Source organism: Ornithodoros turicata, chromosome 8 (assembly GCF_037126465.1).
Source record: "Ornithodoros turicata isolate Travis chromosome 8, ASM3712646v1, whole genome shotgun sequence".
Classification (NCBI taxonomy): domain Eukaryota; kingdom Metazoa; phylum Arthropoda; class Arachnida; order Ixodida; family Argasidae; genus Ornithodoros; species Ornithodoros turicata.
In genome coordinates, this window is record NC_088208.1 from 21,102,664 (window position 1) to 21,118,120 (window position 15,457).

General features: G+C 48.8%; 1 protein-coding gene across 1 annotated transcript; it reads left to right on the plus strand.

The window, feature by feature from the left end:
• The first annotated feature begins 742 nt into the window (after positions 1 to 742).
• LOC135367551 (uncharacterized) lies at positions 743 to 10,577 on the plus strand. Its single transcript, XM_064600844.1, has 7 exons — positions 743 to 890; positions 939 to 1,034; positions 3,811 to 3,917; positions 4,617 to 4,679; positions 7,253 to 7,336; positions 7,437 to 7,484; positions 10,497 to 10,577. Exons 1-7 carry the CDS (start codon positions 809 to 811, stop codon positions 10,575 to 10,577), a joined length of 561 nt encoding a protein of 186 aa, XP_064456914.1. The 5' UTR covers positions 743 to 808.
• The last annotated feature ends 4,880 nt before the right edge of the window (positions 10,578 to 15,457 follow it).

Below are 15,457 nucleotides of genomic sequence, written 5' to 3' on the forward strand. Positions count from 1 at the left end.
GAAGTGTCGGTTGGAAACCAGCCACTGTCTCGCCTTCTTGTCGACTGCTTTGTTTCAGGCTTCCATGTTCTCAGCCACTGGAGTATTCGTGTTTGTCAATGTGTGCGCTAGTCTCAGGTTGAGTAATTTCCACCAGTATATCAGCATTTTGACGCGAGTTGAAACATTTGCCAAAATTTTGCCGCCTTTTAAGACCACGGTAATTTAATCCATACAGCAGTGTGCGTAGGGAGTTTCAGCACATTCGAAGCTGTTCACGATAACAGTTCCGAAAACATGATAAGCCGATCGCCCTGTTCCTTTGAAACGGGTGATGTCGCATTGCTAAGCTTCGATTTGATAACTTCCTTTATCGTATCGTTTTCGTATAATTTTTTCGGTCTCCCTCCCCCAAAAAACAAACAAACAAAAAACAAACCAAAAAAGATTCCTACTACAATGTAGCCATATAACACCAAACCACGACAAGGCAGAGTACGATATAGCGTTTGTCTGCCAGGACAACCTGAAACCGACCACGTGCCTCATGTAATGCGCAGCGCACACGATTGCGCCGCCATCCTCTGATCCGCCGCGTCCTTGGAACAACAATGGCGGCCATAGCATACCAACACGTGCAGCGGCCGCCATTGTTGCTCCAAGGTCGAGGCGGGAAAGGGTAAGCATGGCGCTACTTTCCCCAATCCAGTGACTTTAGATATGGCGGGCTAGTTTAGATTGGGCATTCACAAGGACGCCACGTTGCGCCCGTTTTCCTCGAACGCCAAATAGGCAACATTCGTTAGAGTCTGTCGAAATTGCCCGCCTGATGTTAGCTCGCACCGCTGTTCAAACATATTGTAGCTGCCGTGTAGCTCTTGGATCGGACGGCATAAAGGAAGGCTACACAGGTGCGGGTCTATTTCCTCTCAGGGAAGTTTCATTTTTCCCATTTTCAGAGATCATGGTAGCGATATGGCATGCAGTTGTCTGCATAGTTGTCTTGACGTCGCAGAATGTCGGCAAGAGGTTCGACATCTGCGGAGGGCGTAGAGGTAAGCGTCCACAGCGTGCCGGGGAAGTTTTGAATGCTGAGCTTTCGTTTAACCAATTCAGGGCACCTCGCAACGGGATCAGAGTGTTCAAGAATGTGTACCGGTGGCTCGGTTATAGTCGACTATCGAGATCAGTATACCATGCCAGAGATTAGTGCCAGGCCCCATGTCATTTTTTTTTCAACACAGGTTTGATGAAAAAAAAAAAAATCTTGTACTCTTCCAAGTGGACGTTTCCCAATGAGGATTAGTACATTCCGTGGTTATTCCGTCTGCGAAACAGGCAAAAGCTACAACAAAATTGTAGAAGACATACTCAGCGTAAAAAAACATCGGTTTCCGTGTATTAGAGCCCTGCACGGGCCGACTTTTCCGGTCCCGACCCGGCCCGGGCGCATCGAAAAATGGCCCGGCCCGACCCGGGCCCGGACCTTCATATTTTTATGCGGCCCTACCCGGCCCGGCCCGGTGACCCAGTGACTAGAGCCCGGCCCGGCCCGGGATCTAAGCAAATTGAGCCCGGCCCGGCCCGGCCCGGTGACCCGGCGTGTAGATCCCGGCACAGTATTTCCAGCCACGGCGTACGCGTTTCTGGCGTTTATCAAACAGATTTATCAGTAAATTTATAAGGAGAGAAGACAAACATACAAGTGATTGCGGTTTAACACCATAACCGCACCAGACCAAATTAAATCCAGAACGTGCGCGGGCATGGGCGTTATCGTTACACTGTCAAGATTTTGCGGAGGTAGAGGATGCTGTCGACAAACTCCTTCTCCCAGTCCATACCCCTCTCACCAAGCTTTGCCAAGTGATTGTGAAATACGCGAGGAGTGAGGATCAATGTAAAGTGGCTTTCAGAATGTTCTAGAGGGTCGAATCATATGCTTAATGCAGTATCCCTTGGTTGTCATTGCAAAATATATCACAGGAATGACGCAAGCGCATGATGATATGAACTAATGCATCTCCATTGTGTGGAATTAGCTGCGTGGCCCGGCCGGGCCTGACTCTCGGAAACATATTTGTCGGCCCGGGCCCGGCCCGGCCCGCGGTGGTGGCGTATTTTGTCGGCCCGGGCTTGGCCCGGCCCGGAGCACACAGCCAATAACAAGCCCGGCTTGGCACACGGGCCGGGTCGGGCCCGGGCCCGTGGAGGGCTCTACCGTGTATCACAGTAGCGCAATATGGCCGTCTCAGGAAAGTTGTGCGCAGACACCGCTAGGGGCACTACCGACGAGCATACGTATGGGACATCGTTTCGGTTTCTGCTGTTCCTGGGTAGCTCAAGCTGTTGATCGTCAAGATTCGTCTAGCGCATCTCGTGTAGCGTTCAACATAGGCCCATAGTACGAGTCATCGAGGTACCTCTCGAACAGTTTAGAAATCTGTTGGCGTGCACATGAGCAGTTGTCACCATCCCCGTCTACACGTCGTCGCCCACTGCTTCGCTTCCTTTCTCGTCGAAGTCTATACAGCGGTAGAAATACGTGTATATTCGTCAACATCTCGCAGTACTCTGGCGTGACGAATTAGCAGCCCGATGCTTCTGCTCCGGGACCTTGCTCGAATGAATTTTCCTGGAGCATGCAGCGATCTCTGGTGCGGACACGTTCCCTGAGACTGCTCGAAACAACACACGGTCCAGTAGCCAAATCTTCTCCTGGATTCCTTCTTCCGCACGTTTCATCCCCAATATCTAAGGAGTATGACCAACGGTGTTGCCAAGTCATTTCCGGCCGTCCCTCCAGATGAAGACAAAAGAACCTCCAGAATTTGACCAAAAACCTGCATGGACTGAATTTTCTTCAGAAGTCACCTTATAAACAATGAACTTAATTTTATGTTGACTTGCACACTTGCATGGGACATAGTTTCGTCATAGGAACCGCTGCGCGCGGCTGGAGATGCGCTTACAACATAACGGAAAATGCAACACTATACAATTGCATAGACATGTGGCAAGCTCTAGGGCAGGATATCGTCCTGCTAGTCAGGATTTCGATCGTCCTGGATATCTGCAGCTTGCGAAGTACCCGCTGAAGTACCAGAATCCGCCCGCGAATTCGCACTGGAACTGTACGCTGTTTTTGTTCAAATGGAGCGCAGGACGTTTCCTGGTAGTCCCGGCAGCACTTATTGCTTCTGTTAAGCCCAGAACAGAGGCCCAGAATGGTCTTCAAAACGTCCAGTCCAATTCGATTACGCATTTCGTTTTTTACTATATTCGTTGCGCTGAACAACCCTCTACTTTGGCGTTGGACCATAGGACCAGAAGAGAGAGAGCAAAGTCAATTCAACTGTTTTCCTGTGGTAGGAGTGTTCTGGAGACACACGCTTTTGGGTGCTGTTTCATATATTTGGTAAACCGAAAACAAAACCTGCAGATTTCCCTCTAGCCTCCAAATCAAATTTCCTCCCTCCAGACGGCGACACTAAGCCTGTAGATCTGGTATGGCGGGCTAGCCTTCTAGCCCGCCATAGATCTGGAGGGAAATCCTCGAACTTGGCAACACTGACGACAAATGGCCATGTAAGGCGTGCTCTGTTTAATGCTCGTGAATCGAATGACAACATGGCGTAGGCATGATGTCAACACAACGGAAGATGCGCGTGGCCATGCCTCGCGATGTGCCATTACCATCTTTTCCCAACAACTTTATTATCTCGTCCAGTGCGCGTGGTACCACACATGAACCATGCGGGCATACTCGAATTTTCAATTCACTGACGTTGCCTATTAATAAGGCTCCGTACTTTTTACATGTCTTCAAAGGTGTGGTTATGGCGTCCAGAAGTGCTGCCTTTGCGTCCAAGTTCATAGCATTGTGTGGGAAGCCTATTTTCGTGCAGTATACGCTGAGCAATAAAGTTTTGATAGAGGTAAGACGATTTTCTTTGAAATCTGGTACATGTCCAAGTGCTTGCGATCCGCCAAGTTGCACTTTAGCATTCGTGGTCAACTCCAACTAGATATAAAAAGGCCTTCGTGACAGATAATATAATGCAAGGACATATATATTGTCAATGTAACTCGGTGTAACTCAATTACTTAATTCGGAGTAGCTGTTATTCAAATTACGTAACCATTACGGTCTTGCAATTCTAACTGTAACTCAGCTGACTTTACTAGCATGCATAACCTTGCCATTTACCTCAGTTACTTCAGCTGCGAATACATGATCTCATGACATAAGGAAACCTAAAGAAATGGAAGCACACCGTAGAGGCATTGAAGAGCGACGCTTTCTGTGTGAATTAATGAATGCTTTCCATAATAATCAATGCTTTTCACACCCTTTATCGCATTTTTCCCCCTCACTCTCGCACACATTTCTGTATGACTCTGAGAGAAGGTGGTATTTGGTGAGGTGTGCATCTATGATAGTACGTATTAAAACGGAGGTATGTCGTATTACTGGTCAAACTCGCGTATGTTATGTTTGTCTTTGTCAAGGAAGCGAAAAACACGGAAACCTGTATGTTTGAATGAAGAAAGTGTTTGTCCTTTCTTCTGTGTTTCAGCCTCAGAACATCAATTTCTATCGAGTTGTATGTTTGAGTTTGTAACTTTCTGTACAGGGCATGGACAAATACTGCGCCCTCGCCAGACTCTGCTATGCCTTCCATGAGAACAGAACGTCGGTATGTACGTCCGTCGTATAAAACTGCAAGCAGACTCATACTCATATCAAAGCTGGGGCGTTGCAGGGGAAAGCGAAGGAGATGGGAACGGAAAAGACACTACAATAGAGTTTATTCACTGACGTCATCCCAGAGGGCACTGGCTTCGAAAAGGCGAAATCGCCGCCATGACGGAGGTCCCTCGAAAAAAGTTTGGTTCCGGTTCTCTTTCGCTGCCATATGCTATTTAGAGGATTATTAAAGTTGAAAACATGCAGATAGACTTCTACCGAAGAAACGTCACCGTGACGTAATCATGACGTTGGTAGACATAGCGAAACCGAAACAGCGCTGACGGAGAACACCGCCGTTTCACAATGTTGTATTCCTTCACGAAGTTCAAGCGTTGCGTCTTTGTATTTGTGGTACACACAAACGGGGTCATGTTTTTAGTCGCTTTGGTACCTTCATTCGCGTTTGCGGTTCACCCTCGAAAGAAAAGAAGTCTCCACCCAAGGGTTGGCCGCATTCATCGTCTTGAAAGTCAACGTCGTAATCCTCTGCGGAATGTGGTTTGTTATTGCGACTTAGTTCGCCCTAGAGTCACCCTTACTTTCTATGGAGGCACCACGTGCACTCCGGGAGAAACTCGTGCCCTTCAGGCTGCTGAAGATGGAAAATCCCTGTAGCCATCTTTAGAAAGGGCTACCGAAAAGATAGGGGTATCGGTAGAACGGAGCAGAAAAAGCTATACAACTAATAATATCAAAATAATTGCATAAAGCCACACAATATAAAAACACTGTATATAAAACGTGGCTTTCTTGTGACCTATTGATTTTTTTGCTACGGTAGTTCCAGTCTACCAAGTTGGCGGCGCTGTTGTATCATCTAACGTCATTTGTTTGTAAACAGGGAGAAGTCTATTACTTGGGCACAGTGCAAATAATATTCACGCATTACAGTTACTTTCAAACATCAAATGTACAGTGAATGCGATGTGGGTGAAGGCATGAACAGTCAAAACGTGAGGGGCTGCATTATGACGGCAAATCCGCTAACGACAGTGGCGCTCTTACGCGGATGACGTCATGAGAATAAACACTATATACCGTGTTTCAAATTGAAACTGCGAGCCCTTGGATGGGAGCCTTCTGTGTACCTCCCCTCGAACAAGCCATTACAAGACGTGATATTTAGTGCACGGAACAGCTTCAGCAAAGCGCGGTGTATGAGTTGTGTTCGTTTAACTAACCGTTCATTATGCGCCGCGCCAGAGGACTACCCATCCCTCCGCCTTTACCTCCTTTCCCCTTTTGTGAAGTCAGTGCCATCCTTAGTGGGGCTTGAAACTCGGGGAAAACAAGTTTTGAGCATGAGCAACCATGTGCGGTCCCTCAGGCTCCCACCACCCTCCCACCCTCCCCCCACCCTCCCTCACCTCCCCCCACCTGCCCACCACCTGCAACAAACGGAGGCTGTCGTGAGCCGACGAAGCGATATACCCGTACAACAAGCGTGTCCTTCCCGAGGTATCCCCCTTGCTTGACAAGTGGCAATCTCCCTTCTGATTACCTCCTCTCATGTACCGAGACACACTGCTGTAGTGTGGGTCTTCTGCTTCCTTTGGTACTGCTTGTCAGCAAACATAATCCCAGAGGTTCTCCCCGAGTAGGTGAGGGTAAAGTGTTTGAAAGGTGGAGTTCTGAGATTGTTCAGCTGAGGTGTAAGTAGTCGAGACAGTAACTTGTTCGCGCCGATCGGAGACTCCGGAGCTCAGAATCCTTCTGCTTCTTCCCTTCAACGCCCCGGAAGCAAAGTAGAGGAGCAAGGTCTGGACGTGACCTTTCTCTCAGGAGGGCCCTGACATGTCCTGGTCACACGTCATTACAGACTTCAACATGCTCACGTCCACAACAATGGCGACACCCATGACCAGCAGGAAACCGTTTGTGAACAATCTGTAGGAGCTTCTTCGCGCCACTTTTGTAAATTATTATTTCGACCTCGGCACCAGTAGAACGCATAGATTTGCAAATGCTCACTCAGCTAATGTGATGCCCTCGTACCTTGGAGGAGCTACCATACTACCACATGTCACGTAAGAAGTACCGTGTTGCAGAATGCACTGGCGAAGTAAATCAACCTCTTGACTTCGCGCTAATGAAATATGTCTGATAAAACGTACATAAAACAAGGTCTCATGACCTCATAGTTACGTTGCCTATATGACGTTTGACCAGTATGATGATTTTGCCACAAGCGACCGCTAGAGGGTTTTATTAAATTAAAATTTGCTGTGTGGCGAGTCCCTGAGGTCTTTCTGGACCAACAATAAGGCCTGTTCATTGTCTCCTTCTCCTCAACTTCGACTGCGCAGACGTATATTCAAGGTGCCTGACCAGTTTCGCTCAAACTGTTTTCAAACACAAAAAGTCGACCGCGAGTGCAGAAAAGAACTTCCAACAGTACCACTGACATGCGATTGTTTGTCGAGTCGCATATTTTCTTACCAGGTTAAACACAACGGCTACAGGCTAAGAAGGGCAAATAAAATGGCACTTTTTACTGATTTCATTGACCTTGATGTGCAGCACGCAGAGTCAGGGCAAAGTTACATAAGGAGGCTTAGAAACTGTATGATGAAGGCTTCAATCGTTGCAGGAAGGTGGAACGAGGTAGGTATATGCGGAAAATACTTTCGATATGTAGAAACGGGCATTGCGTTGTTGTAAAAGTTTACATTTCTTCTTACCTTGTGAATTTTCTTTCTCAAAGCATTTGTTACCAAATGCATCGATGGAATCTTTGGTAAACGAAGTGAACGTGAGTACTTGGATCTCACCTTTCATCCGCTGTACAACATCACATTAGGAGTTTGTAAGATCAAACACGAGGTAGCTAAAAATTTTGGCTGACGGTGTCAGTTGGGTCACTTGTGGTGGGACGCTATGCCCGCGGGGAAGAGTATGGTAATTTCAGAAATGGCGGGTGTAGGACGTCCAGGGAGGAAGGAATGAGAGGAGGTGCACCGAACAGTGAAGCTGGAACTGGGGGCCAGCCGTGTGACGTCACTGCTAGCCTTCCGGTTTCCGTTTTACAGATATTGCATAATTTTCGGAACTCATGAGGAGGTGTGGTCGTAGCGTGTCGAGGTGGCGTGCGCAAAGTGGTGTGCACAGAGCCTCCTCACTGGTGTTCTCGGGTAACGTGACCGTTACAGGACCCAAGCAGGCTAAAGCTCACCCTCTTTTCATACGCCACTTGCCCCACACTGTTCTCTTCTCTCGACTACACATCGGGCGCCTCCTTTTCTTCCTCCCTTCCTCCATGAGGGCTTTCCTGTGCTACACCAGTGCCACCTAAGTAAAGAACCGGCTTATCCTTGATCCTATCCCTCGTCGCCGCGTAAACATGCAAACTCTCAACAGCTGTCACTGGTGCTGCTCTAGTAGTAGTAGAACTCGGCCCAGAGACAGAGCTTGATCCCTTAATCGAGGTGACGTAACCATGGACAGCCCGCCAATCACGAGCGTGCTTTCGGAGGCCGTAGCTATGGAGACGAGCCGTCACGAGCCGCGTGGGCAGCCACTGATAGCCACAGAAAGCCTGTGTTTGAAATAATCTGCGCCGATTGGCTGACATCCTGATTTTATATGTGTAGGAGGAGGAGGAGGAGGAGTGTCGTTGGGAGGAACCCGAGAGGTCTGCCCTCCTGAATAGGCGGCATGTTTCTCGGGAAGGGAAAGGTGGTGGAGAGGAGGAGAGGAAAGGGTGAAGTGGAAGACCGAGCGGAATCCGCTCGGGGGGAGGATAGCTGCGTCCATGGGCCGACTTCAGGGGAACTGTGCCGGCATACGCCTATTACACATCTGAGGGAAACCCAGGAAAAACCCCAGACGGCACAGCCGGCCCGCGGATTCGAACCGCGGACCTCCCAGTCTCCAAGCGCACGCGTTACCGCTGCGCCACCGGAGCTGGTTTTTATATGTGTACGTGCGAAGGAGTGAGGCATTATTATTATTACTTCTGTATATACTGTATATGTACTTCATTATTACTTCTGTATCTAGACAAAGGGAAGTTAGCCGAAGCTGTAGTGGCTGCACGTTGAGCATATGTTTACAAGTCGATCGTGCAGTCCCAGCCGAGAACGGCGGTTTCGTCCTAGTTGGGACTCTTCAGCCCGGCGCAGGGAAGTGACACAATCTTGGGTCGACACGGACAGTGTGTCTCAGCGAGACATCTAGGCGGCTTAAGAGACGCGTAGATATTTCTGTATCTAGGTGGCTTAAAAGACAATTGGGGTACCCTTTCATGCCACCGAGATACGGAAGACCTAGCTGGCGTTGATGGTAGTGGTGGCGGCGGAGCTGGTTGTCGTAGTCGGCCGATATCAGGGTGGCGTTGATAGAGTGAGGATGTCGTCTGCTTCAGCCAATCGACTTCAAACACAGGCTTCCTGTGGCCGATGGAGGCTGATAGAGACTCATCTCCATAGCTACGGCCACTGAAAGCACGACCGTGACTGGCGGATTCTTATTGGCTATAATGCTCTCTCTCTCTCTCTCTACACGACACCCTCTCCAGGAGCTCTTTCCTCCGACTCGTCAGTTGCTCCTTCTACTATGCAGGTGATTTCCTATTGAGCGGTATTGCGGATTTATGTACATGCAGCTTGGTCTCGCTGATGAACACAGACCCCGATGAACGTAGCCTCGGTGCATCATTAGAAACAATAAGGAGCTTTAGAATAGGGGGCCTGAAACGCGAGTCAATGAGGCACGCAGCAGCCTCTCTGCGCGCTCGGCTTATTGGATAGGGAGAGCGGTGCATTTGCGTTCCACGCTTGCAACGAACAATTGCAAAAGGAAAACAAATCAAGAAATAAAAACTCACCTTTTGTAAATTGGATTGTCGGTGGCCCGAACAATTCCAATTTGCGTCGTAAAACAAAAAAAAACTTTGTTGTTTCCCGTTGTCAATGTTTACCGGCCATTTACAGACGATACGTTCACGAGGGTTGTCGCCGGCCGCGAGTGCGACGCAAGTCGTGCGTTCGGGAATTTTCGAAAACTGGCTTGAGCACCCAAAGCGCTGAAACGCGGTTTGCGTTCTGGGAACGCGCATTTGTGACGACACTATTCTGCATAGTCGAGAGATTAGGACAGTATTTTTAAGCGGTCCTTGACTAGCCCCCCCCCCGTCGCTCCTGGCCGATGATGTGCTCCAAGACTGTCCCCAGGCAGAGGGAATCCTTCGTGCTTCCCTCGAGTACTACCATGTGCGTTTCTTTGAAGCCCAATGACTCGTCAAAGTGGAGGGACGATTCTTTCCTCTACTCACAGGAGTCGAAGCTGAGTACCGACGCGTCTCTCAAGGATCGTTTAAGAATACGACAGTTAGTGCAGTGGCATCACAAGGGGATACGGGGATGCCGGTGCGGTCCACACCTGTACTGCCGCTTCCTCCCCGTTCTATGCCGCACGATGACGGCAGAATAATGAGGAGGCTTCTGCGAGCACGGGAGTTTTTCTGATTGCGGTGTAATATGATCATCTATCGTGTATTGCCTGGTACGAAAAGGGATCCGTTAACGCTGGGGGTTTGGGTAGGTAACGCAAGGCGCTCTCGCACTGGGTGACGTGTACGCTAGTGACGCCACTACGTTAGTGTATACTACAAACTCATCACTGATCATACCGGTGATGTCTATCACTAAATTTCCATGTAACAGGTGTGATTTTCTCGTGTTGGTGTCAGTACAGTGCCTTTTATAAAATCATGAACACGCCTAAGACATTTCGAACACTGCTCTAACTGAACATCTCCTTGCAGAAATGCGTTCCTGATAGCCTGATACCAAGAGACGTCAACGTTCTCATGGGTGCTATACGCCACGGTCGTGCATTATTGTGAAGAGGCAAAACTACAATAAACTATGCCCTTCCCAACCATAATGCTAGTCCTGTAATGTGCACTCAACAAGGAAACAAAGTACCAAAGCTCTTTTGTTGCAACAACAACAATAATAATTCGTGGCTCTACGTCTCGAGACAATTAACTGTGATCATGAGCGACGCTACAGAGGTCTGTGGATTAATTTTGCCCTCCCTGTGACAGGTTCCTTAACGTGCACTGAAATCTCTACACGCGGCACACCATATTTAACGTCTCCCGCTGAAGACGGCATGTCATAGCAACTTGTGTAACCTGCCACCAAGTTTACGGCGTCTTCGGCGGGGTTCAGTGGGCGAGCACGCTACCAGCGGAGCCACCGATGCCGGTACAACGACAGCAAAAACAACAATTTTATTAATGCGTAAGCATTAGAGTCCTCGCTACAAAAGAATCGCGTCGTCGTTTGGTCTGTCTGTAGCCATGGCGCGGCGCGCATGGGCGGTGAGGGGCGAGGGAAGGAGAGGGCGCGTGGAGAGCGCGACGCGGCGCCGGCGCGCCGGCAGTGCCGTGCAGCTGTGTTGGTCGACAGGTTCAGATGTGTCTGCGTGGGCGCGCCATGGGTTATGAAAGCTGTGTGGCGGAGCGGCGGCGAAAGAAGGCTGGGGCTGCGAGACGTCGCCGCCAAGCTGAATCGGAGGAAGCCCGAAAGGCTCGCTTGGCTGCGGATGCTGTCTTGCGTTTACGTTGTGTAGGGTCGTGTGAAGGGTTGTGTATCGTTTGTGAAGGGTCGTTGAAGGGTTGGGTAGCTTTGTGAAGGGGAGTTCCCAAAGGGTTTTAATGCTAACTCATTTCCGTCGGATCCACCAATGATGGATCGACTATGATTTTTTATGGTCATGAGTGTGCCTCGTCGTCATACGTCCACGTGAATCAGAATGCCCGTTCACGTACTTCTCAGCTATTCTCTTTCTAAAGCAGTAACCAAACGTGTAGAGTGTGGTGCAACTCAGGAGGTATATAGCTTAGCAGCAGGTCGCACAGTATAGGGTAGTAGTATCGTAGTAGGTCCCATAGTATATGGCAGTCGTATAGTAGTAGGTCGCATAGTATAGGACAGTAGCATAGTAGGATGTCGCATAGTATATATCAGTGGTATACTAGCAGATCGCATAGTATAGGGCAGTAGTATAGTACCATGTCGCATAGTATAGGCGACTTTCTGTTACGGGAAGACTGGTTCGAGGTTGGTAGTAATACTATAGTAGTATTAGGTCGTGTTCCCACAGGTGGCAGTGTCAGCGGCCTGAACAACTATAAAGCCACAACCGCATGAGGCGTTGCCCAGCCGCGGCGTTTGGCGAGCGGAGGCGAGCAATAGAAACACAGTGCAGCCCCCGAAGTCGGAAGCGCGCAGATATTCCGCGGTGAACGATGGAAGACACAAGGAAGGAAGGATGGAAGACACAAGTGGCCAATCAGGGCCAATCTAGTCTTGGTTAGGTCCACCCAGTCGCGCCAGTGTTCAGGAGACACCACATAGATGGCGGCACGCAGAATTGCTCAGTCTTCTCAGGTAGATTGGATCACGTTCGGCAGAAGGTTGTTGCAGATGGTAAAAACGCATTTCTTGTGTAAGCGTCCAACATGCAAAACAGAAGGAGATGTGCAGAACAGATCGATGAAGATGTCAGCTGCAGTGCTGTATTCGCTCAAGAAACCTGGGTGCCTTGTGAATAGTGGAAGCGGCATTCACAACAAAGTGGCTCCTGAGTACGCATTGCTGCAGTATCTTGTTGGTTACAATATGCTACCACTGAAAAGCATGTGTGTTTGAGTCTTTTTCATTTGTAATAAAAGTGTTTATCAAGTTATGTGCAGTTTCATTCCTTGAGAGAGTACAGAAACGTTCGATTGGGACGCCGTCCATTTGCTGCTGTAGGAACGCTGCAGGAGGCATTTTTCGACAGCGTCGCTTGCCGTTGAGAAAAACTTGGCGTTTGCCAATCGAAAAACGCCTCATGCAGTTTGGCCTGAAATGCCAACCAGAGTGCGCGAGCACTATCCTGCCACATGGTGACCAGCATCCATTCCCAAGCAGCACGCCAATATTGGACCCATATGGGTCGCCAAGATTGGTCCAATATGGGCTGCCAATATTGGACCAATATGGGGAGTGCAACCAGGCTCCATATTGGACCAATTGATCCACGCTGCACATGATTGCAAATAAAACCCAAAAAAACTCGACATCGCCCAAGAAAAACGAAGAACGGGTGCTACGCCCACTTGCTGAATGACACAAGCAGACCCACGGAACTGCCAATGCCAAAGATCAAGAAAGAATCTTCCCGGAACAGCACCGCAAGCGGTACTGCCCCGACGACCTTGTTATCGGCCGCGCGTTCAACGACATGGCCCACCCAGGGGCGGACCGCGTTATCAAGGGGCCCTTCTCCAAATATGAAGGACCGGCTCCCTTTCGCCTCCCTCCACCGCGAAAGATCAATGCGCAGATTTGAAGGGAGACCAGAGCATATGAAAAGATCAAGAAAAGATCTTCCCGGAACAGCACCGCAAGCGTGTGTATTGTCATCAAGCAAGATAACTACCTATGGAGGTAGCCGCAAGCGGTATTGCCCTCAGAAGCCTTCATTGGATCGCAATATTCTGTGAACAAAAAATTTCCAACCTGCTCCGAGACTACAAAGGTGCGAAACACTTTCGTGACGGTGACGAACATACGCCAGAGCAACTCACACTGCTTGCAGCAACTTGCAAGCACCTAATTTTGCAGAAAAGCCATCCCTTACTATCAGACATTGTGTTTTTGACTTGACCTGCCGCAATTCCGTTATCATTACAGCAACCAGCGATATTTTAGCCCTATGAAATGTCCGTTCGAGCTGTCGCGCATGCGCATTAGCTGTAGGACGCGTGATTTCGCTCACACAACCCGCTCGCTCTCAGTCGGCTCGACCGATTGGCATTGGCATCGCGAAAGAAGATGGCGGCTATTTCGAGAACGTGGAATGTTGAGTTGTCGAATTCTAGCGAACGTTATATTGGGATCGCCACGTACGTTGACAGTTTCGAAGAATGTGTATCATCTGCGGGAAGTTGTTGGATGTAATGATGCACTGAATTGGCTATTTCACACGCTTCAACGTTTCTCTTGCCATGCTGCTTGGGCATTTGTGCAACACAGGTACGTACCATTTTTTGTATTTGCAGCCAATATGGGGTGTACACGGGCAATATGGGGCCCATATCGCCGGGATTTTCCCAATATTGGCTCAAAGCGGGCAATATGGTGCCCATATTGCCCATTTTCGCCAATATGGAGAAAATCTTGGCAAAACGGGTCACATATTGGACCCGTATCGCCAATGACCAGCCAATATGGGCCCAATATTGTGTGCTGCTTGGGTTCATTCATAGTTGCACGCAAGAATGTGCCTCAGAACGAGGCATTCGAAGACATGGAGGTGGCCTAATGGTTGCGGTGATGGCCGAGACTGGGCGAATCCGTGCGCCGGCTGTGTTGTCTGGGTGTTTTTCCTGGGTTTTTCTCAGACGCTTTAAGACAAATGTCGGCACAGTTTCCTGTGAAGTCCCCCCTGCGATAGTCGATCATCACCTTCACCACGGAAGTCCCCACCATGGTGGCTTTTACGTCGGATCCTGCTCTGCGCCTGGTGAATACTATAATTGCTTTGAATTCTTACTCTCTCTCTCTCTCTCTCTCTCCTTTCTCTCTAGAGAATGCACACAGCTTCAACACCTTCACGCAATCGTCTACACAATCAGGTAGACTAGACATCTGGACAGAACAAAACAAAGCTGCTTTGACCCAACACTTCTGGAAGAAGCTCGCTAAAGCAGAATCCTTCCTCAAGGTCCCAGTTGGTTTACTAATAAGTGTCCGACTGCAGTTTACTTCAATATCCCCATACATGTACAAGATAGTCAAAAATGTATTGAAGATAAGATAATAAATACTAACGTTAGAATGTAATTAAGATAGAGTATAAATACATGAAAATGAAAGTAATTAAGATAGAGTACAAAATACTTCAAAAAGTATTTGAAATACAATTAAGTTACCATCTATCCTTTAATGCCAAAAGTCACCAGTCACTGGTCAATGCGGCAAGTCGCCGCTATGTGACATAAATCACCTAAACCCCGTGCACTATGCTAGCCGCGCTGTGTGATAGGAGTAGTCTAAACACAAATCCCAAAAAGATGACAAAGAGATACCCTATAGCTCCACTAAGTATATGTGACCCAGAACAAAGCAAACTTCTAGCAGGTCTACGGGGTAGCGTTCCACTCCTAGAGTGGAAAACCCCTCCACTTCATCATCAGAATATATATGTTGTTGTTCTAGCAGGTCCCTGCTCCGCGAGGTCAGAATAGGCGATTTCAGATATTGCCCTTGTGCTCCGCACGGGGGCCCTCCGTCGCCCAAGTCACGCGCATCGCGCAATGCGCCGTGGGAAATGGTTTGCATTCGTGCTTGCCTGTCTGCTGCTCGAAGGAAGGAGGGAAAACCGAAACTATAGCCCGCCATACTGAAACCGTTTGCGCTCTTCTTCTTCTGTCTGTCTCATGACAACTAAATCCCAAGGTGCAGTGGGGCATTCGCAATACGGCGCTCTCTGGCGGGCCATCCATGCAATTTCTGAAATCGTCTATTCGGCGTCACCGCGTCAGGGCACACATAATAGAGCCCTCACTGGCCAAAGATTAGTACACACGGGGCAAGATCTCTAAATGACTCAAGAAATTTCCGCTGAACAAGCAAGGTAATGGAAAGACGAGACACAAAGTTTGAGAGGGAGATCCCAAATATGTAAAAAGGGTATTGAGTGGAAAATACAATAAAATATATTTTA